This window comes from Arachis stenosperma, chromosome 8 (assembly GCF_014773155.1).
Source record: "Arachis stenosperma cultivar V10309 chromosome 8, arast.V10309.gnm1.PFL2, whole genome shotgun sequence".
Taxonomy (NCBI): domain Eukaryota; kingdom Viridiplantae; phylum Streptophyta; class Magnoliopsida; order Fabales; family Fabaceae; genus Arachis; species Arachis stenosperma.
In genome coordinates this window covers 32,172,920-32,196,838 of record NC_080384.1, presented here as the reverse complement: position 1 = coordinate 32,196,838, position 23,919 = coordinate 32,172,920, and the positions used below count along the sequence as shown (strand labels likewise).

Sequence of the window (23,919 nt, the reverse complement as noted above, 5' to 3'; positions counted from 1 at the left end):
AAAAACTATAAAGTATTTATAAATATGTCCACAAAATTAAAGATATTTTATTAGTTATACATATTTTTAGTTTTTTTAATAATTTTTAATTATTTACTTAGTATTAATAAAAATATTTTAGAGACTAATTTATTAATAAAAACTTCTTTTAGAAATTGGCCTATTAATCAAATATATTTTTGGTGTAACAAGAAAAAAATACACATATAAATAGAGGTTAATTTCTGTGATCAAAGAAGAAAAAAAAATAGGAGCCACACAAGAAAGGTTGGAATAAATTAGTGACATATGTCTTAACGTATTGTTTGAGTGAGTTTTAAAAAATATTTTTAAAAAATAAAATTAATTATATATTTAAATATTTTATATAAAAAATTATTTAACAATTATATTTAAATATAATAATATAAAAATATTTTTATTTATTATATAAGAAATATTTTTTAAATAAAAAATCTTTTTAAAAATAATATAAATTATAAATTTAAAAAAATTAATTTTTTAAATATTTTTATTTTTATTATTAAAAATTTATCAAATATAAAAAAAATCTATTTTTTTATTTTTTTTAATAACTTAAGAACACTCATGTAAACTCTTAATCTTATTATAATTTCAAATTATTTTCGTCTTAATTAAAAACAAACATGACGATGACGATATTAAGAAAGGGCTATCTACGTAGTTTTTTCCATATTGATGTATGGTCTTATAGGCGCGTCTATATATTTATAATTTTCATAATTTTCATGTATTCTTCAACTTAATTATTATACAAGCTATTTTTATTACATTATTATAAATTATTATATATTGAAAAATTAATTGTAATATGTTAATAATATAAATAAATCAAGTACTATTTTTTTTGGAAAACTTTTAATTAAGATAACACTAAGATGAATGTAATACTTTTGCTGATGTAATATAGTGCATGATTGAACACTTGCAGTACTTAATTAATTTTTTTACGTTGAAAATAATAATAATAATAATAATAATAATAATAATAATAATAATAATAATAATAATAATAATAATAATAATATTATGATTCATATATAGAATTTAATATTGCATAAATTAAAATGATTCAAAACACAATTAATAATATAATTCTGTAAAATTATACTTATTTAATTTGGTAACATTTCATTAGACAAAAATTTTATTTCATTATATATAATATTGTATAATTGCATATTTAAATTTTAAAATCTAAATCCTAGATAGTATGTATATAATATTGTATTCATATTTGAATTTTAAAATCTAAATTCTAAATAGTATATTTTAAACTCTATATTTTACGGTCACAAAAAAAAAATTCTATATTTTACATTTTAAATTATATATCGTAAATTTTAAAATTTAAATTTGAGTCATTAATATAAAATATAATAAATAAATAAATTAAATTTAAATTAACTAAAGAGTACAATACTCTTTACTTAATAAATTTTTTTAAAATGAACCACGCATCTATCACTTTTTTTTAATTAAAAAAAGATATACTAATAATGTAAAATTAGTTATTAATATCATTTGCTTTATATGCCGCCATTGAATAATTGTATAGGAAAAATTGATTAAATAATAGTATAAAATATTTGTAATTAAATCATTAAAATATACATGTAAATTGGAACTAAATTAGTAATAAGATTTTCAAAACAATGGAATATGTTGGATTGAATTGTTAGAAGGTGGAATAAATTGAAATTTTAAATCTGTTAACCTAAAAAATTGGTCTAATTCACGAATTTTTGTAGAGTACAACTAACTAATTTGTCTAGAAGATTTTTTTCTAGTATTACAAGAATATATACATAAAATTTGAAAATTAAATATCTAAATATACTTCTTTCAATTTATTTATTTATTTATAAATTTAATCAAAATTATATTTTATTTTATTCTTCATAATAATTTAAAAATAAATATTCTGATAAGCAATTTTATTAATATTAAGAATTTAAAAAATGACAAAAACTTTATGTTATAATTAATTACTTTTTATTTATGTTTGAATAATAATTATATTTTAATTTATTATTTTTATTAAATTAATTTTAATTAATTTTATAATTTAAAAGAATTAGATTGACTGTCTTATAAAACTACCAACGGACTATAAAATAAGATAAATTAATATTTTAAATTTATTTTATTTTAATAAATTGGACTTATTCACAGTAACTTTGAATAAATTTTAACAGACTTTTGATTGAATAGCACGCTACTTACTGCCACTTTCATCCCCATAATAAGTAAAGTGCTAAGGCTCCAATTTAGATAATAATTTAATTAAATTTAAAAAAAATAAATAATAAATATTTATAAAAAATATAATAAAAAAATTATTATAAAAAAATTATTTTTTTAACTTCTTCACAAGTACTTAAATATCTTTTTAAAAAGTTACAATTAAATTTAAAAATTATATCAAATATTAATATTATACTTTTTTATAAATTAAAAATAAAAAATTACTTATAAATCTATCAAACACAAGCCTTTAATCTACTTATTTTTGCAATATTAAGATATGCAACTTAAATTATTATTTTAATAATAAAATTATTTTTTATTCTTTTTGTTATCATTATTTTGAATTTGAACATATATTATCTCTTTCTTCATTAATGATAAAATTTGAAAAGTAAATGCTTTACGTATCCATTAATGCCTTAGTATGAATATGCATTTTTTTTGTTATTGTATTATTTTTTTTAAGAGTAATAACTTATATTTTACAGATTTGCTACACATTTAAGTAATATTGTTATCCAAGTTTAACTAAGTAGACTCAACGCTAACAAAAATTATTTTCGTTAAAAGGAGTGTGATTATACATACACACATAATTCTTTGATTCCAGTCAAGTCATCTACATTCACGCGCGGAGCTTTACGTTATCGTCGTCGTCTTCTTCTTCTTCTTTATGTTCCTCCTCCTCCTTCTCCTTCTTTTTCGCGTATTTTCTTCTCATCGTCATTCTTTTATTGCTACTGTTACTGTTATTATTGCAGTAGAAGGTGAGAAAAAAGAATTTTAAATTGTGCAGAACAACGAGTCTAAATGCACCTTAATTTACTTAGAAATGAACTGAAATCACATAACAATTACGATGCAATTAACTCAGAAATGAACCGAAATTACATATGATTTTGACACAATTAACTCAGAAAGAAAGTGAAGCAGAGAACAACGGTAAAGAATCTACAGGTTTGAGAAGCAATGGATGTTAATAATAAAAGATTTTCAACATGAACTAAGAGATTTTTGCATGTAGATTTCAAGTTTAACTGAGGAGAATTTAGCTACAACAGAGAAAAAGATTTTTAAAAAAATGCCTTTTAAAGAAAATAAGTATATTCATGGTATTTTATATTAAATTCATAATTCATTATTTCTTGTTATATTTTTTCTATTTAATTTTACTAATTTTCTAAGGCCTTGTCCAAGAGATAAACTCAAATTTAACACATAAACTTAGAAATTGTGTTAAATTTGAGTAAATCAAAAAGAATTTTGAAAAAATAAAATAAGAAGGAGAAGATGAAGAAGAAAAAGGTGAAAAAGAAGAAGAAACAATAGAAGATGAGGAGAAAGAGGAGAAAGAATTTTGAATTGTACAGGACAACCGAGTGTAAATACATCTTAATTTACTCAGAAATGAATCAAAATTATATAATGATTGCGACACAATTAACTCACAATTAACTCAGAAATGAATCAAAATTACATAATAATTGTGACATAATTAATTCAGAAATGAACTAAAATTTACCATAATGATTGCAACACATAAACTCAGTTCGAAAACAAGTATACAAACAAGACTGAATCATGAACAAAAACACATTCAAAATCAATTAATATGTTTTTCTTCTTTTTGTTTGATATTTTCTTCTCTTTTTCTTGGTTTTACTCCTCTCAAGAGAGTAAATCAAAAAGAATTTTGAGAAAATGAAATAAGAAGGTGAAGAAAAAGATGAAAAATAAGAAGAAGAAGAAGAAGATGATGAAGAAGAAGAAGATGAGGAGAAAGGAGAGAAAGAGTTTTGAATTATGTAGGACAACGAGTCCAAATGCACCTTAATTCACTCAGAAATGAACAAAAATTATATAATGATTGCGACATGATTAACTCAGAAATGAACCAAAATTACATAATGAATTGCGACACAATTAACTTAGAAATGAACTGAAGTTACATAACAATTGCAACAAAATTAACTCAGTTCGAAAACAATCACATAAGAAGAAGAAGAAGAAGAAGAAGAAGAAGAAGAAGAAGAAGAAGAAGAAGAAGAAGAAGAAGAAGAAGAAGAAGAAGAAGAAGAAGAAGAAGAAGAAGAAGAAGAAGAAGAAGAAGAAGAAGAAGAAGAAGAAGAAGAAATTCAAATGAGAAAAGAAGGAGGATGAGGTAGTGGTGTTGTTGGTGATGATGATAACAAAAGAAAAAGATAATGAAAGAAGAAGCGTGTGACTCTAAATCACTTGAATGGATTTGAATGTTAAAATTGCTTGGATGTAGAGTATAATTCTATATTTTATTAATTAATAAAAAATAATATCTCATAATAAAAGGCGGGGATCTTCCAAAAATATATACTAATAGTATTAATCTAATGGTACATGGTTAAACTAGAAAGAATTTAGAAGAAAGAAAATAAGTCGAATTGAATGAAACTAAGGGTGTGTGAGGTTCAAGAATTAGTTTTTATTACCAAGAATATTATTCCTAGGAATATAATGCCTAAGAATGAGATTACTTGATATGTAAAATTCCTATGTTTGTTTATAAAATTCAATACTTTAAAATATTATGTAATAATCGTAGGAATAAATAATTTTTTGTTTGGTTGAATCTAAGGTTTTTGGCAATATTATGTAATATGTTAAAATTATTCTTAATCATTCAGATTAACGATTAAACTTAATAAACACATAAAAAATTTACATATAAATATATTTTCAATTAAAAGGTTAATATTATTATTGTTGGACAAAAAAACTTTTTATTTCCAAAAATATCCCTATATCAAATATTTTCAATCAAAATTATTATTGATTTTTTCTTAAAAAATTAAATATAAATCTAATCAAATATTATTATTTTTTTACATTTTAAATTTATAAAATATCTCTGATAATAAATTTATTAAAATACTCTTAACAACAAATATGTTCAATTAAAGTTATTAATGATTTTAATTTTTTAAAATTTATTAAAATATTCCTAATATTAAATATCTTTAATTCAAATTAACATTATCATAATTAAAGTTAGCACAAAATACTTACCTAGACCATAATTCATAATTTTCTCATAATTCATAGTTGAATTTATTTTAAACAAATCTCAAAAATTCAAACCACATGTATTAAAAAGTTTTACTATTATCCAAATCAAAGTTACAAAAAAAAATCTCAAATGACAAAAATTACTAGCACTAATAAACATACATGCATAACTCTTGTACAAGAACACATACACATCAACAAAATGAAATCAATGTTATGATAGACAACCTCACACATAAAACAATGATCACAATAATGGAGCATGATGTCTTCTCCTCCATTAGTTTCACATTTCTTGTGCAAGTTGATCCCTCCATCTACTCCAAGCATCTCTCGTCTCAATTTGGTGGATCGTCCCACCATCTACTCCAAGCATATTTTGATCTACTATCTTATCAATAGGAAGAACAACCATCACTCTTCTAATGTGATTATGCAAAACACAACATGCATTTATAACTCTTCCTTCAGTCTTAATAGGATAAAATGACATTTTTCTTAAAATTTTTTATCTCATTTTTAATACTCCAAATGCCCTTTCAATGATACTTCTAACTTGTGAGTGTTTCATATTAAAAAATTCTTGAGCTATACTGGGTTGATTATGTGGATTATACTCACCCAAATGATATTTTTGTCCTCTATAAGGTGGTAAAAATCCTTTACAATTCATGTATCTAGCATCACATAAGTAGTAATGACCTAGTGTGACATATAAAATTGAAGAAAATTAATGAAAGATCAAATAGTTACTTTGATAACATACTAAAGTCTCAATAAAATACCTTAGAGAACACTAAACCCATTGCGAAATAGTTCATCTTGCAATACTGCTAGAATCTGCAGCTAAATCCTCCCAACCCGTCAATATATAGATAAATTGCATTTTTGGAGCAACCACTCCAAGCACATTGGTTGTTATGTCACCTATTCTGTTTCAATATCTAGGCTTATCAGCCTCAAGGACATTGACCTTGATATGGATACCATCTAAGGCTCCTAGACAATTCTAAAATCCAAAAAAAAAAAAGATCAATTAACTCAATCTGAAAGCACATCAAGCATATTAGGTTTAATAGCATTAGCAAGATAAATTACCTTGAACAATTTCCATTGTTCATCTATTTTATCCTGGCTAATTGGTTGAGGTTTTTTCAGTAAGAGATTATGACATCTCAAAATAACAAGCAATACATCATTAAACTGCCTATTAATTGTTTCTTCAGATCTCACAAATTGTCTCTTTATTACTCTAATTTTGACGTCATGTGCTATAATATGTAAAAACATGGCAATGATTTCTTCTACACCCATATTCCTACTTGGTTCTAACCTTCCAACCCCTCTAAGAATATTATACAATGCATGAAAGACACGTCTATCCATTATTATATTTTCTATACAAGCTAGATCACTAAAATAAATAATCCTATCAACACTAACATCCCTTACTACTTGCCTACTATAACTATCATTCCATTTTCTTTTCTTTTTTCTCAATTGCAATATAGTCAAAACATAGCAAATCATCAACAACTTAACCATAAGGTTGTTCATTAATTCGAAACATAAAATCAAGCAGGCAATAACTCTCATCTTCTGTTTGAGATTCATTCTGTCAAAAAAGAAGAAAATATTAAAATATTTAGTTAGAAAACATTCAAACTTTGTAAATCAATTCAAATATGCAATACATAATACAGATCTTATAATTCAGTTTCATCTTCAAGCCATATATGCAATACATATGAGTGCTACTTCACTCTAGAATTGAAAACTACACTCATTAAAATAAAGTTTCTTCATTTTAATAGATGTATCACTAATAACTTCACCGTTAAACCATAAGCAACAGGTCAAGCATACTACAATACAAATGTGTGTGTATATATATATATAAATCAAACCAGTCCGATAGACATAAACAATCAACCATATAAAATAACATAAAAATAAAAAAAGGAAACATCAAGGCTAATATAATCACCAGAGAATTATGATATATTTTAACTTGTTACCATATTATTACACATAAACAATATATTTATATAAATAGGAGCACATAATGCTTAATGCAATAGATCAATAGTCAGAGTAACATAACATATTATTCTAGCTTAATGCACATCAAACTTACCATGAATTTTCACTTGCCCTACAAATTAAATTTCAAGTTATTTGGCCTTGGCCATAAAGATAGTAGTGCAGTGCAACAAGAACATTTTGCCGAAGCTAATATCATAAGTTCCTAGTTGACATATATTTGTCTGACCTTTTACATATATTTTACATTCAAAAAACATTTAATTTCATTAACATACCTAACCATATTATTTATCACAAAAATGAGACAATTAAGCAGGAAAAAAAGCTTTTGATGTAAACAGGGGAAGAGACTGCTCACATTGCCTATAAAGACTGACCAAATATCTACTTCCACTCTATTACTCTGACTTGCACCAGCAGTAGCAGGATCTATTTGGAGATTATAAGAATCAATAACAAAAATAATAGGTTCAAGAAAAAAAATGTAATAAAAACTCTTGCATATTAATAAGCACCACATGCAATTGCTAGAAGAGGATGAAAGAGACAAGAGGGAAAATCATCATCACAACATATCCTTCTCCATATTGGAACGTTTAAAAGCTTTAAGCGATGAGGCACCGAAGCACCCCTTAATATTTTTTCCAATCAAGTAAGTCAAGCATTAACCAAACATCATTCAAATTTTATTTCATTTAAACAACTGGAAAAATCATAACATAAAATTCTCAATCAAACCAGCTTAGAAGATCCTTTCCCAACCTCTAACTGAAACATTTCAGTCATAGTCAACAAATGTATAGATTACACAATGCTAGTCCAAACAACAAGCCAAATCATAATTAGCTAGTTTACTAACTAAGAAATCATTAACTGGAGAAGTTAGGCCCCACCAAAACAAAATAACTAGTGCTAATTTCAGCCAGCATTGAGCACAACATAGCCCATTCAACCTAGCTCAAGCCAAATACAGATCATTTTCTAGAAAACAAAATACAGTGTCACAAATCAAAATATACAATTGATTTACCAAAACACTATTCAGCTATAAGTAACACAACATCCACAGAGAAACCTAATTACATTTCTAAAAAATAAAAAAATTTTCCAACTACACCTTGGCGACACGAAATCCTCAACTTAAGCTTCCTCACTCTGAATTCGTCATTGTCTTCATCATCGCAGTTCAATCTGCAACCGCACCTTGGTGACACGAAGAAGATATCGAGCGGGAACGAAGCTGAAGTGAACCCAATAGAGAAATCGAGCTCGTCACCGTTACGCACGACCTTGCAGTGGCAAAAGAAGAAATACGAACGCGAACAAAAAAGCGTAGAAGCAGTGAATCTTCCTTCTAGAATGAGGTGTGTGGTGGTTGTGCAAATCCAAATTGGCGGTGAGGCAGAGCCGACACCGGTGGAGCCTCCATGAATTTGGGAAAAAAACACTGCTAAGGTTTGGTTTTCATGGATGATGGGCTCTGTTAGGGTTTAGTTTTCTGATGATAAGAAGGAAAAATTTGAAAAGGAAGGGTTAAGGTTAGGTTAGTAAAGGTAATTGATAAACCCCAATTTTGTGTTTATCTTGTGTGTTGAATTTAGTAGATTTTATCAACTTTTCTCACATTTATTCAATAAAATAGCATGGTTTTGTAAATTCTCCCTAAATTGTGCTTAAGATTGAAAACATGCTTTTTAGACCCTTAATTTGTCAAATTTAATTCACTTTAATTTCATTCGATGCCTTGATATATTTGTTAAGTGATTTCAGGTTTAGAAGGCAAACATTTGATTGAAGGAATGAAGAAAAAAAAAGCATGCAAAAGTGGAGAAATCATGAAGAAATGAAGTTTTAGAAATCTGCCATGCGAGGCATACGCGTGACCCACACGTACGCGTGACCAGAGTTCATCAAGCGACACGTATGCGTGACACTCAGCACGTGACCTCATTAATTGCAACACATGGGTCACGATTTCAGGGCTTCCCAAGCCGAATCCAACTCATTTCTGAAGCTATTCCATGCCAAATTGAAGGAGGATGAAGGGGGAGCAATTAGTGTAGTGTAGGAAACATGCTTTAGGTTAGTTCTAGAGAGAGAAGCTCCATCTTCTCTCTAGAAATTAGGGTTCATAGTTTAATTTCATCTTAGATTTAGGTTTTAATCTTTTCATCTAGTTTCTTTTATCTTTCCTTGTTCTTTTGCTTTAATTCTCTTAGTTTATTTAATTAACTTCTCATTTTGGTCATTTTTATGTTTATGAACTCTTGTTACTTTTAATTTTATTTAATGCATTTTGATGTTTTATGTTTCTTTGATGTTTGCTTGAGTTCTTGTTTTTATTTTCTTGCACTTGGTAGTTTTAGAATTTATTATTATTGCAATTTATTATGCCTTTATTTTTATGCACACCAAGTGTTTGATAAAATGCTTGGCTTAGGTTTAGAATATAATTTTGTGCATTCTTGGCTTGGAAAGAAAAATTAGGTGCTCTTGAGTCATTAATACCCAATTAAGATTGGTGATCTAGAGTTGTTAGTTGATCTTATTTCCATTAACATTACTTATGGATTAGAATTAACTAGGCTTATTTGATATTCTCCCGATATTGGAGATAACGAAATAGGATTATCTCTTGTTAATTATTGTGTTATGATTAGTGACTAGGATAGAAAATCTTGATTCTCAATCCTTTCCATGAATGCCTCTTTTTAGCATTTGTTATCTTTAGTTGCTTGAATTATTTTCTTGTCATTTAAATTCTTGCCTTTCTAATTTCTTGTTTTATCAACCCACCCCCATTTGAACCTCATAACCAATAATTGAGCACTCGAATGTAATTCCTAGTGAGAACGATCCGGAGCAATACTCTCGATTATTTTTATTGAGTTGAACTTGTGACAACCAGAATTAAACTTTGATTGAAGGTTGTTTGTTGGTTTGGAACTATACTTGCAACGAAGCAATTTCTTTTATTGAGAAGAAATTCTAGACCGGAGATAACCTTCACATCAAGTTTTTGGCGCCGTTACCCGGGAGTTGCAATGTATGCTTGTTATTGGTTATTGTTCATATGTGAATATTGTGAATAGTTTCTTTTTGCTTGCTTGCTAGTTTTGGTTTAGAAGCTTGTTTTCCTTGTTTTTCTTAGTAGCTTTTGTTTTTTATTTCCCTTTTTACTATAAATTCTCACCCTTTTGGCTATGAGTTTGGTTCAAATTATGTTGTAGAAAATGAAAGCTTTAATGAGGGTTTGCATTAAGGATTTAGAAATCAAAAATGGGAGGAGTCTCAATCATATAGCCAACCTTCTTGGCAACAACCTCCTCTGGTTCCTTATGGGTACAATCCAACTCCTAATGCATGCCAACCTAATTGGATTGCTTGGTTATTTATGAAAAATCTGGTGATATTGTTTGAAGCAAAAAGATGCAATAATGTGTATGAATTAACTCTAGAGGAGTTAAAGGATAAAAAAGTAACTTGTTTTACCTCTCTTGAATCTGAAAAATGGCTTTGACATAAGAAATTGGGACATACAAGCACGTATCAAATCTCTAAGCTTGTTAAAAGGAATTTAGTTAGAGGAATTCCAAATATTAAATTTGATAAAGATATTACTTGTGATGCTTATCAACTAGGCAAACAAGTAAGATCATCTTTTAAACCCAAAGATGGAATTTCTACTAAAAGGCCATTGAAAATGTTACATATTAATCTTTTTGGTCCTACTATAACTCAAAGTTTGGGAGGAAAATATTATGGTTTAGTAGTGGTGGATGATTACTCTAGATTTCGTTGGGTTCTTTTCTTATATTAGCTAACAAAAATGATGCGTTCTATGCTTTCTCCTCTCTTTGCAAAAAGATCCAAAATGAAAAAGATTTAAAATTGCCCACTTGAGAAGTGATCATGGAAAGGAGTTTGAAAATTAATATTTTATAAAATTTTGTGATGAATTTGGAATAAGACATAACTTTTCATGCCTAAGAACACCTCAACAAAATGGGGTTATTGAAAGAAGGAATAGAAGCCTTCAAGAAATGACCAGGGAAATGCTTTGTGAAAATGATATTCCAAAGTTTTTGTGGGCTGAAGCTGTAAATACAACTTGTTATATTTTAAATAGAACCATTATTAGAAAAGATTTAAGAAAACTCCATATGAGCTTTGGAAAGGAACCCCACCTAATCTTAAGTATTTCCATATTTCTGGATGCAAATGTTTTGTACTTAACAATAAAAAAAATCTTGAAAAATTTGATCCAAAATCTTATGAAAGAATGTTTGTTGGATACTCCACCACTAGCAAAACGTTTAGGGTTTACCTCAAAGAACATAGAACCATTGAGGAATCCATACATGTGTCTTTTTGTGATTCTAACTCTATTCCAAGTGCTGTGTTAGATGATGATGTAGGTAGTGAAACTGATGTGAACCAACAAGTCAATCAAAAAAATCCCAAATCTATTCCAGTTGTTGAATCTATCTATCCCAAAACTTCTCTTCAGAATGAAAGAGACATTTCTGTTTTGTCTCCTGAACAAACTAGAGAATCTAGAATAGAGTTGCCTACTAAAACTCGTCAAGGTAAAACCTTTCCTCAAAGGCCACATGAATGGAAATTTCTGAAGGATTACCCTCATGAATTCATCATTGGAGATCCTTCACAAGGCATAACCACTAGATCCTCAAGCAAGAAGCAAATGGAATCAAGCAATGTGGCCTTCTTGTCCCAATTGGAACCTCTTAATGTGAAGCAAGTTCTTGAAGACCCATCATGGGTTAAAGCCATGGAAGAAGAGCTATCACAATTTGATAAGATTAAAGTTTGGACCCTTGTACCGAATCCCTATGGTAAAAAGGTAACCGGTACAAAATGGATTTTCAAAAATAAATTGGGTGAGGATGGTAGTGTTTTTCGTAACAAGGCTAGACTAGTAAGGTTACAATCAAGAGGAAAGTATTGATTTTGATGAGTCATTTACTCCGGTAGCAAAAATGGAAGCAATTAGGTTGCTTCTTGCCTATGCTGTCCACAAGTGCTTTAAAATGTTTCAAATGGATGTCAAATGTGCTTTTCTTAATGGTTTTATAGATAAGGAAGTATTTGTGGAACAACTCTCCGGTTTTGAAAGCAAAGATTTTTCAAATCATGTTTTTAAACTTTCAAAGGCCGTTTATGGTCTTAGGCAAGCTTTTAGAGCTTGGTATGAAAGGTTTAGTACCTTCTTGTTGGAAAATAATTTTTAAAGGGGTACCACCGATACTACTTTGTTTATAAAAGAATCTAATGATGATATTTTACTTGTTCAAGTTTATGTGGATGACATTTTATTTGGATCGGCCAATGAATCTTTGCGTGAAGAGTTTGGAAAACTAATGACTAGTGAGTTTGAAATGAGTTTGATGGGAGAATTAACTTTCTTTCTTAGTCTTCAAATCAAATAAACTCCTAGTAGTATCTTTATTTACCAAGGAAAATATGCCAAAGAGTTAATCAATAAATTTGGTCTAGAAAACTCCAAACCAATGAAAACTCCTATGCATCCAAACACTAAACTTGACAAAGATGAAAGTGGTAAAGATGTGGATAAAATACGGTATAGAGGAATGATAGGTTCACTTATGTATCTTACATTCTCTAGGCCGGATATTGTTTAAAGTGTGGGTGTTTGTTCTAGATTTCAATCTCATCCAAAAGAATCCCATCTTTCAGCTGTCAAAAGAATCATTAGATACATTAAGGGCACATGTGATCTTGGCTTATGGTATCCTAAATCTAATGAATTTTGTGCAGTAGGATTTTGTGATGCAGATTGCGCGGGAGACCGAGTGGATAGAAGAAGCACGTCCATAATGTGTTGCTTTCTTAGAAGTTCACTTAACATGTGGTCAAATAAAAAGTAAGCAACTGTTGCTTTATCCATGACTGAAGCTGAATACATATCCGTGGCTGCTTGTTGCTCTCAACTTTTATGTCTTAAAACTCAATTGGAAGATTACAAATTGAAAATCAATAATATACCTTTATTTTGTGATAATATGAGTGCAATAAATATTTCAAAAAATCCTGTATTGCACTCTAGAACAAAGCACATTGAAGTGAGATATCACTTTATTAGGGAACATGTGCAAAAGGGTACTATTGATATCCAATTTGTAAAATCTGAAGAGCAACTTGCTGACATTTTTACTAAACCTCTGTGTGAAGACAGATTTTGTTTATTAAGAAATAGTTTAGGGATGATAGATTTAAGTTCTATTGAAAAATTGTGAATTTCATGCCTCTATTTATTTTTGTCTCGTAGGCAGCAGGGAGACAAATCTGAACAAGTGATGAACTCTTCAAAGGAAGACTTGTATAAAGCCTAGAAAATTTGTGAATTAAAAATGAAGAACTATGCCCTATTGCCCAGCATGCTGTAACCACCTTTTGGGCCTATGTAAGACAAACTTAGTTCACATGATATGGGTTCATTATCTTTAAATCATAAAAATCTGTTAATTTTTGAAATTAATTTGTCAACATGCCATCACTTTACTCCATTTCAAGTCATGTCAGTTTTAATCTTTTGTCATTCTTCGTGACTTGTATTTTCAATTTTCATGTTTTAAAAAATTCAAATTAATTTTTTAAAACATTTTTCATTAATGATTTTGCTTTGAAAGAGAAGGTTTGTTCCTAGCATTAATGACAGCTCTTTTACTCCTAAAAAATGGATTATATCAGAGGCTAGCTGTTTGTGACACCCTTGTTCTTTATGCTATTTTGAACTCCATTTTCATATCTTTAGCTTACTTTATGATTCGTCATATGCGAGACTGTGTGAAAAGTGATAAAAGGAGTAACTTGCCATATGGTATGTTTTTTACTTGCTTGATTGAGCATTTTAATGTTGATTTGAGTAATGAGCCTGTTGAGAATAAAGTGTCCACAATTGAAGGTGGTGGTGTACCGCAACATACTAAAGGTAAAGATGTTCTCTTAGAGTTTGCTGCCATGTCCAAGCAAATGGTAAAATCCAGCAAAGAAGCTACAAATCTTGCAGTGCAAAATAAAAGGCTTGGCTTAAGTCTCATGAAAGGGTAAAGTTGCTCTTAAAGCATTTGAATTCTATTGATGAGGACATGGCTCATTCTGAGATAGAAGATGATGTTCTAAAATCTAATGCTGAGTCTTCTGATGCCTAAGATTTGCTCCCTGATATGTCTGCTGCTGAACACTTTTATTTTGTTATCTTTGAACTTATTTTCAGTTGAACTGTGGACTGTAATTAATTACTTTGATATTGTTTATGTTTTAAATATTATGGACTGCATTGCTTTTCTATATTTTATTTGCATGGTCCCTTCTTGATGATAAAAGAGGGAGGAAAATATTGAAAATAGGGCTGAATTGAAACTGAAATTGTTGTTGTTGGTTGCTCCGTTTTATTATTTTTGTATGCTCTGTTTTATTATTTTACTCTATTTTGTGCTCTGTTTGTGTTCTATTTTGAATCTTTATTTTTGAGCACTCTGTGTTAGTGGATTAATATCAACTTGAGCCTTGATTATTTTGATAAATGTGTTTGCTCAAGTATAAACATTTTTCTTGATAAAATATAGCTCTGTTATTAAAGGTTCCATGTTTTGAATTTTTTATCTTTTTGGAACTTTTAGAGCATGCATACATGTATTGCTTCCTTGAATATTTTTTGGTAATTGGGCACACATTAAGGGGGAGCATATTGAACAAAAGAAAGGAGGAGAAAACGTGAAAATCTTCAAAGGGAAGTTTTCTAATCCTAATCCTTTCAATTCAGTTTTAATAATATTTGTCATCAAGGGAGAGATTGTTGAGTTTGAAAAAGATAAATCTAATTAAAATGATGATCAAATATTATTAAAATATAAATTAAAAATTATTAATGTTTAAACAATTAAATTACTTCCAATTGTTTGGTTGATGTTTTTGTTAGTGTGCAGGAAGAATAAATTAATTTCCTATTGGGCCAAGAAGCTAGAACAGCCCAATTTTATCAATAAATTAATTTAGCCTTGTGCAAAATTAAATCATTCAAAGTAGCTGAACCTTGAGATTGAGACAAGGCCAAATCACAAGCCCATGGACTAATATTGACAAAGCAAAAGAAAAAGAAGGAAGTGGCCCAAGAACTTTAAGCATGCTACGGTTACCTACTCCCATGAACTAATGAATTTTAAATTTTAACTCAATTAAGTTTATGCCTTGGTAACAAGAAGTTAAAATTCAATTTCATTAATTCACATTGAAAGATCCATACGTTACTCTATGCATTGGTAACAAGAAGTAAGAATTCAATTGGGTTTAATTCCATTTATTGCTTTCAAAGTCTTTTCTCTCTTCTCTCTCCTCTCTCTCTTTGCAATTCGGTCACATCCATCAGAGAAAGAAGATTGAAGAAGTTATCAAAAGCCTATGGAAGAAAAAGGCTATGAAGAAGAAAAGAATATTTTAACTTCATAGAAAGAATATCTGAAGAAAGGCATGGCAAGATCTTTGCCATTGAAGGCAAGATTTTGAATAAGAGCTTCAAGATCCTCCATACCAAGAAAAGAAAGAATCCGCCTCTGTCAGAGAAGAAGATCTCAGTTGCAAAAGCTCACTTCCATTTTCGTTCATCAAAGAAAGAAGGTAGCCGCCGAGCTACACGTAGGAAGAAGCAAAAATGGAAAGCAAGGAGCTGTCCTGGGTCAGAAGATTATCAAGGGTCCGAATCCTTTTTTGGAGCCAAAGACAAGATCAAGGGTTCAGATTGAAGGAACTGAATGAAAAGGGTTGAGAGAGGTACATGCATGTTGGTTTTTGGTTTTCTCTCTCTCTTCTCTCTGTCAGAACCGCTGCTGTTTTTATTGGAGAAGAAGTTGCTTGGTTGAACCGGTTTCAACCTTGAAAGCTTTTTCCATTCTATATTAAGGGTTAACGGCCAAGGGTTGAGATGAAGGAGAGAAAGTGTAAAGCACACCGTTCTCATAGCTACCTGAAGCTAACAGTGTTCTTCTCCTACAAAGATGTTCATTTTGTTTTCTTTTTCTTAGTATTGTCCGTCTGAGTCTCATGGTAAAAAAGGAAAACATGGTGAGATTTGTAAGAAAAAGCCAGTGAGAGGAAAAAGGTAGTGATCAATATTAGAAAAAAAGTCATAGATGTCTCAGAGTTTATTTATACATCTGTATGTTGTGTTTCATGATCTTTTGGGGATTTTCTTGTAAGTTGCGTTAGCACTTTGCGGTTGAAAGCTAGGTTTTAAGTCCTAGTCAAATTCAAATTGGGTGTAGAATCTGGGTTTGTCCCTGATAGGATTAGGTAGATCCTAGGGAAAGAATTGGTGTTTGTAATCTTGTAAAAGATAGTGAAATTCTATTATTGTTGTGATGGAGACTGGATGTAAGCTGCATTGAACTTAGCAGCTGAACCAGGATATTTCTTGGTGTGATTCTCTTTTCTCTGTTTTTTCTCTGTTTCTGATTCGCAGGAGACAAAATGAAAAATGTCTCTCAACTTGTTACGATGCAAAACAAAAATGTCTCTTAACTTGTTATGAGACAAAAAGTGAAAATATCTCCTAAAGTTCCTTTAAAAGTCAGAAAGTAATATTCAGCAAAAAGGGAGGCTAAGATTCAACTCCTCTTCTCTTAACCACTGATTACCATCAGGTTATTTGATGATCTTTTGTACCTTGTGATTGAATTTAGTTATGTGAATCTTGGATTGGAAAGTGATAATTCTGGATTATTAGTGCTAATTTGTCCATCACTGTAGCTTTTTGTAGAAGTTGGTTTCTTTTTGTTTCTTGAATGTGTTAGTTCAATTAGGTTTAGTATCTTTAAAATTGAAGAAAGAAGAGAACATGCGTCATTGATGCCATTTGTGCCACTCTGTCTGGCAGCAGTAGCAAAGGTAGGTTTCATTGAGTATCCGCTGAAAAAAGTTATTATTTTTGTGGAAGAATTGGGATAGTCTATGCTAATTGGCAGAAAGGCTTCTGTAGTTCTGTGTCTCTTTTGGAAAAAAAAATCTATGTTGTCTAAGAAATTATGCTACATTGAGCATCTGATTTTCTAGTTGGCTGGGTCGTGTTAATTAAAAAAGAAAAAATTTTATAGAGCACTGCTGCTAGCATTGTTTGGTTGGAATATTTGTGCCAATATAGAATCAGGAAAACAAATAAAAAGTAGAATAAAGAACAAGCAAATACACAGCAATTTATGTGGTTCACAGAAGTTTTACATGGCAAGATATAAACTCCCCTTTGAATATTTATTAGTTTTCTTGATGATTAATTTCCAGCAGGCTTGCTCCTTCTTTCATTATTTTTCTGTTTGTGTTGAAATGGATTTTATAGTTGAGATGCTCAACTTTCAGCACTTTCACCGAAATTGTAGGCTATAGTGCTTCATTTGTTATCAGTTCCTATCCCCTAATATGAATGCATCAATAATAAATCCATGCAGATTACCATTTTTAACTCACTGGCAATGATACATTTGTTGTGAAATATAGGATATGAGGCACATATTGGAATTTTAAATTAGTAGCACCGGTCGACATCATGTCTTGTACAGGTGTTTTATAGCATAAATATTGAATGTTAGATTTCTTATACATGCGAGACAGTTTTTTTCCTAAAAAGATGATAATAAAAATAGAGCCTAAATATTTTTTTACTAATGCATGTAGCCTCTGTGGTTAATCGTTGCCCTTGTATATCATTAATCTGGTATTCAAAAAGATATTTAGCTAAATGTCATATTATATCATTTATCAATTTGTAGATATTCAGCATTTTTTGTATCAATTTGCAAATTTATCATCTCATGATTATTGTTACTTATTGCTTTTGTCATTATGATTGATCTTTCTTTTCTTTCATGCAACATAGAACAGGTTGTTTTGTTGGCTGCTTGAGAAAATTGCAGACTTGGTGCCTATCTTCTGTGTTTAAGGAGCTTGATGATGATACCTTAGTTTTCTCAAAAGTTTTTTTTTTTTTTTTTATGTAAATGGAATTTTTTTTATTCTTGTTTTTATGCATATATTGGAGTCATTGGCTACAAAACCATCAATGTACATTTAAATTTTTTTATTTTTTTATATGTTAAATTTTTAAATAAATAAAATTTAACATTACCGTCGGATTTATCCGACAGTAATAAGTTCTACAATTTCTCCAATTGAGAGTTAATACCCGCCCGCTAAATTTGTCGGTAATTAGCAGCGGATGAAAAAATTGTCGATAAACAATTACTGACGAGATTTATACCGTTGAATTTATTTCGACGGTAATTCCAACGATACTCAACATTTTTTTGTAGTGACTCTAAATTCTAAATTTTACATTTTAAACCTTAAATTCTAAATCATAAAATAATAAATTCTACTCTTTAAATTTTAAATTATAAATCGTAAATTCTAAATTCTAAATTTTAAATTTGAGTCATTAATATAAAATATAATAAATTAATAGTTTATATTTGTTAATTAATAAAAAGTGTAATATTCTTTATTTGATAAGGAGCGTTTTAAGATGAATTAGGCATTTATTCCTTTCTTGTTTTTATTAGAAAACGATATAAAATTAGTCATTAATATCATTTACTTTATCTACACTGCCTGAATATTTATAATTAAATTATTAAAATATACAAGTAAGTTGGAATTAAATAAATAATAAGATTATCGAAATAAAAGAATATGATAGATTATTGTTATGGCTTGGCTCAAAAGGAACCTGGGCTGGCCCGACCCACTAATCACCCGACTCAAACGGTCGGGTGTGAGGCGTTCATCTGCCGACCCGGACACGCGTTCGGGACAGCTGGCAGCCACAGCTGTATAAGGAAGCTTCGAGGAAGGTGGGTTCTGTCTTTGTAGGACCCACCTCTGACATAGTATATAAGGGGAGGGTCCTACCCTTCCTCCAAGGTACGTCATACACCACTTTACCCCTTTCTCGCCTGCATATTCGACTGACTTGGGCGTCAGAGTGTCTTTGCAGGTGACACCCCCTCCACATCAAGAGCTCGAAACGTCGGCCTCCCCGCTTCGCCCTTGCGACCCGATTCCAGGCTACGCTCCTCCTGTTCATCCGAGAACCACTCCGAACCGTCCGGTACCCGAGACACCGAACATTGGCGCCGTCTGTGGGAAACCTGAATGGAGATCGTGCAAGGTCCAAGGGACCATGGCCGCACGGCGGGCCTCGAGGGGGCAGCCTCCGTTGCCTCTCCCCGCGAGCGGTTAAGGTCCCCTCCGTGACGAACCGAGCTGCAGTCGAGAGCCCAAGAAAGACGTCCCTTCGGGGGAACTGGTAGCGACAACGCTAGGATAATGCAGGAACTGCGCCATAGGGTGCAGAACCTGGAGCGCCAATTAGCAGATCAGGAGCATCATCAGCTGACTTCTGACCCCGACTAGTCCCAATCTCCCGAGAGTCAGGGAGGAACCTCCCACCGAAGTGGTCGCTCCTGACGTACTCCTGTCTCGAGATCGGAATCGAAAAGTAGCCGGGAGGACCGGGAACACCCTAGGAGGCGAAATGACACAATCATATACGCCCAAGGTAAGCGGGCGTGCACCATGAGGCGAGATCGCGAAAGCGAAGAAGAGAGATCTAGGGGAACACGGCGACCCGTGATCATGGGCGCCACCCCATTCCATCATTCCATCCTCGAAGTCCGGTTGGCAAAGCACTTTGACAAACCAACGGACATGAGGTATGATGGAACCCAAGACCCGCAGGAGCACCTCACGGCCTTCGAGGCCAGAATAAACCTGGAGGGAGTGGGAGACGAAGTAAGGTGCCGTGCCTTCCCGGTCACCCTAGCAGGCCCTGCGATACGGTGGTTCAATAGCCTCCCCCAGGGCTCCGTGGCCGGGTTCTCGGATATCAGTCGCGCCTTCTTAGCACAATTCACCACCAGAATCGCGAAGGTAAAACACCCGATCAATCTGCTCGACGTCACTTAAAAAACCGGCGAGACTACCACAAAGTACCTAGATCGATTCAACGACGAATGCTTGGAGATCGAGGGGTTAACCGATTCGGTGGCCAGCCTCTGCCTGACGAACTGGATCCTTAATGAGGACTTCAGAAAGCACCTCACCACAAAGCCAGTTTGGACGATGCAAGAAATCCAAACTGTAGCTCGCGAATACATTAACGATGAGGAAGTCAGTCAAGTTGTGGCCGCCAACAAGTGGCAACCCTCCCACACTCAACCCAGGCAGCACGGCAATGGAGAAAGACAGAAGGAGCACGCCAGAGACGGCGGACCGAGCAAGGCACCCAGACCGTTTCCTCGTGTTGGAAAATTCACCAACTACACTCCCCTCGCCCTCCCCATCATAGAAGTTTACCAACAAATAGCCAAAAGGGAATCTTGTCAAAGCCCCGCCCTCTGAAGAACCGAACTAGGGGGAACAAGAGCCTCTACTGTGATTACCATAAGGGCTATGGACACAAAACGCAGAACTGCTTTGACCTGAAGGACGCACTGGAACAAGCGATTAGGGACGTAAAACTAGCCGAATTCTCCCACCTCATCAGAGAGCCGAGGAGACGAAATCGCAGCCACGATGGAGAAGACAAGACCCGAACGGTGAGGCGACGGCAAGAGCCAAAGGACAACGACCACGGTCTTACCGTAGTGAACGTAGTAACCACGAGAAACACGGCTCCAAGGTCGAGATCGGCGCACAAAAAAGACGCCAAAGTACTGGCGGTCTCCACCTCATCTTCGCGAAGCCCCATCCACGGCCTACAACATTATCTTAGGAAGGAAGACCATTAACGATGTTGGGGCAGTGATCAGTACAAAGCTGCTAGTGATGAAGTTTGTTACGGATGACGGATCTGTGGGATCCATTAAAGGAGAATTAGAAACGGCAGTCGCTTACGACAACGACCGCCTCTCCTTGAGGAAAAAATCCAAAGAAGCATCGGGAGTGTTTCTCGCCGACCTGGACGCTAGGGTCGACGACAAGCCCAGACCCGAGCCAGAGGGGGACCTGGATAAGTTTAGGGTCGAGGACACGGAGTAAAAGTTCACGTTTGTAAATAGAAACCTCCCGCATGAATTGAAAGAGCCACTGGTAGAAATGATCAGGGCCAATGTCGATCTGTTCGCTTGGACGCCAGCCGACATACCGGGGATAGACCCTCATCTCATGTCACACCACCTGGCCGTCAAGCCTGAAGCCCGACCAGTGGCTCAGAGGAGAAGGAAGATGTCGCAGGAAAGAGCAGATGAGGTGGCCAGGCAAACGACCAGCCTCCTAGAAGTAGGTTTTATCCGAGAACTAGACTACTTGACCTGGTTGTTGAATGTAGTCTTGGTAAAAAAACACAATGGGAGATGGAGGATGTGTGTAGATTACTCTGATCTTAACAAAGCATGTCCTAAGGACTGCTACCCCCTTCCCAATATTGACGCGCTTGTTGATGCGGCAGCAGGGTACCGGTATCTTAGCTTTATGGATGCCTACTTCGACTACAATCAGACACCGATGCACCGGGCTGACGAGGACAAAATAGCATTCATAACACCGAAAGGAATCTATTGCTACAAGGTGATGCCCTTTGGCTTGAAAAATGCGAGGGCCACATACCAGAGATTGATGAACAAGATATTCAGCGATCTCATAGGCAAGACGGTGGAAGTCTATGTAGACGACACCCCTCGCGAAGATCACCCGACCAGATGATCTCCTGAGCGACTTGAGGAACGTATTCACGTCCCTCCGACAACACGGCATGAGGCTCAACCCGCTCAAGTGCGCTTTTGCCATGGAGGCCGAAAAATTCTTAGGATTTATGATCACCCAAAGGGGGGTAGAAGCCAACCTTGAAAAATGCCAAGCGATACTCCAAATGAAGAGCCCAGGCTATGTCAAAGACATCCAGAGATTGGCAAAAAGGCTCACCGCGCTGTCTCGCTTCCTCGGAGCGTCGGCGGCAAAAGCTCTACCCTTTTTCAATCTGATGAGAAAAGGGATAGCGTTTGAATGGACCCCTGCGTGCGAGGAGGCATTCAATCACTTCAAAGAGATCCTGGCAGCACCCCCGTGCTCGAGAAGCCCAAGGTCGGAGAACCACTCTACCTGTATCTGGCCATAACGGAGGAGGCGCTCGCGGCAGTCCTAGTGCAAGAAGAAGGAAAGGCTCAATAACCAATTTACTTTGTGAGTAGAGCACTACAAGGAGCAGAACCACGGTACAACAAGCTGGAGAAGCTAGCACTGGCACTCTTGACCTCTTCCTGTAGAATAAGGCAGTACTTCCAAGGCCACCAGATCGTCGTGAGGACGGACCAGGGAATCCGTCAAGTACTCCAAAAACCCGATCTAGCGGGAAAAATGATGACTTGGGCCATTGAACTCTCCCAGTACGACTTGCGGTATGAACCCCGACATGCGATTAAGGCACAAGCAATGGCCGACTTCTTGGTAGAAGTAACGGGGGACCCAACCGAGGAAACGGGCATACGGTGGAGGCTCCACGTAGACGGGGCCTCCATCCAAAAGTCCAGAGGAGCCGGGATCATCTTGGAAAGCCCTGCTAGGGTTATATACGAGCAATTGATCAAGTTTGAGTTCCCAGTATCAAACAACCAAGCGGAATATAAAGCCCTTTTGGGAGGCCTGGCCCTAGCTCAGAAAGTCGGGGCGACGAGGCTGGAGGTGTGTAACGACTCACAGGTCGTCACTTTGCAAGTAAATGGAAGCTACCAAGCTAGAGACTCGCTTTTGCAAAAGTACTTGGAGAAGGTTAGGGAGTTGAGCAAGCAGTTCGAGGAGGTCATGATCCAACATGTCCCAATGGAAAAGAACACACAGGCAGACCTCCTATCTAAGCTAGCAAGTACGAAACCGGGAGTCGACAACCGATCTCTCACCCAAGGCATGGTAAAGGAACCAGCGGTCGCCCTCCACTTGACAAAGTTAGGCCCCTCTTGGTTGGACCCAGTCACCGATTTTCTGGAAAATGGCAAACTCCCAGACGACGAGAAAGCAGCTAAAGCGTTGATAAGGGAGGCAGCCAAATATGTGACCATACAGGGACAACTGTTCAAGAAAGGACTTAGCCAACTCCTGTTGAAATGCCTGCACCTCGAGCAGACGGATTACGTACTCAGGGAAGTCCACGAAGGGTGTTGCGACCACCACATCAGAGGCAAAGTCCTAGCAAGAAAGCTCATCCGAGCTGGATACTACTGGCCATCGATGATGGTAGATTCCAAAGAATTTGTGAAGAAATGCGTCAAGTGTCAGGAGAACGCCAACTTCCACAGAACACCCGCTTCCGAGCTAAGCCTACTGACGTCCTCCTGACCCTTCGCACAATGGGGAGTCGACCTCTTGGGACCCTTCCCGGTCGACCCAGGGCAAGTCAAGTATCTCATAATCGCCATCGACTACTACACCAAATGGATAGAAGTCGAACCACTGGCTAGCATATCCTCATCCAATTGTAGAAAGTTCATGTAGAGCCAGGTGATAACTCGATTCGACATCTCGGACAACGGGACGCAGTTC

At 33.9% G+C, this 23,919-nt stretch overlaps 1 protein-coding gene across 1 annotated transcript; it reads left to right on the top strand.

Moving 5' to 3' along the window:
* Window positions 1–22,255: 22,255 nt before the first annotated feature.
* Window positions 22,256–23,715, top strand: LOC130945809 (uncharacterized). Its single transcript, XM_057874504.1, has 2 exons — window positions 22,256–22,467; window positions 22,575–23,715. Exons 1-2 carry the CDS (start codon window positions 22,256–22,258, stop codon window positions 23,713–23,715), a joined length of 1,353 nt encoding a protein of 450 aa, XP_057730487.1.
* Window positions 23,716–23,919: the final 204 nt, after the last annotated feature.

Coding starts and splice junctions, on each gene's coding strand:
- LOC130945809 (XM_057874504.1), top strand. CDS start 22,256: ATGAAGAGCCCAGGCTATGTCAAAGACATCCAGAGATTGGCAAAAAGG. Junction 22,468..22,574: donor CCGTGCTCGAGAAGCCCAAG/GTCGGAGAACCA, acceptor CTTTGTGAGTAG/AGCACTACAAGGAGCAGAAC.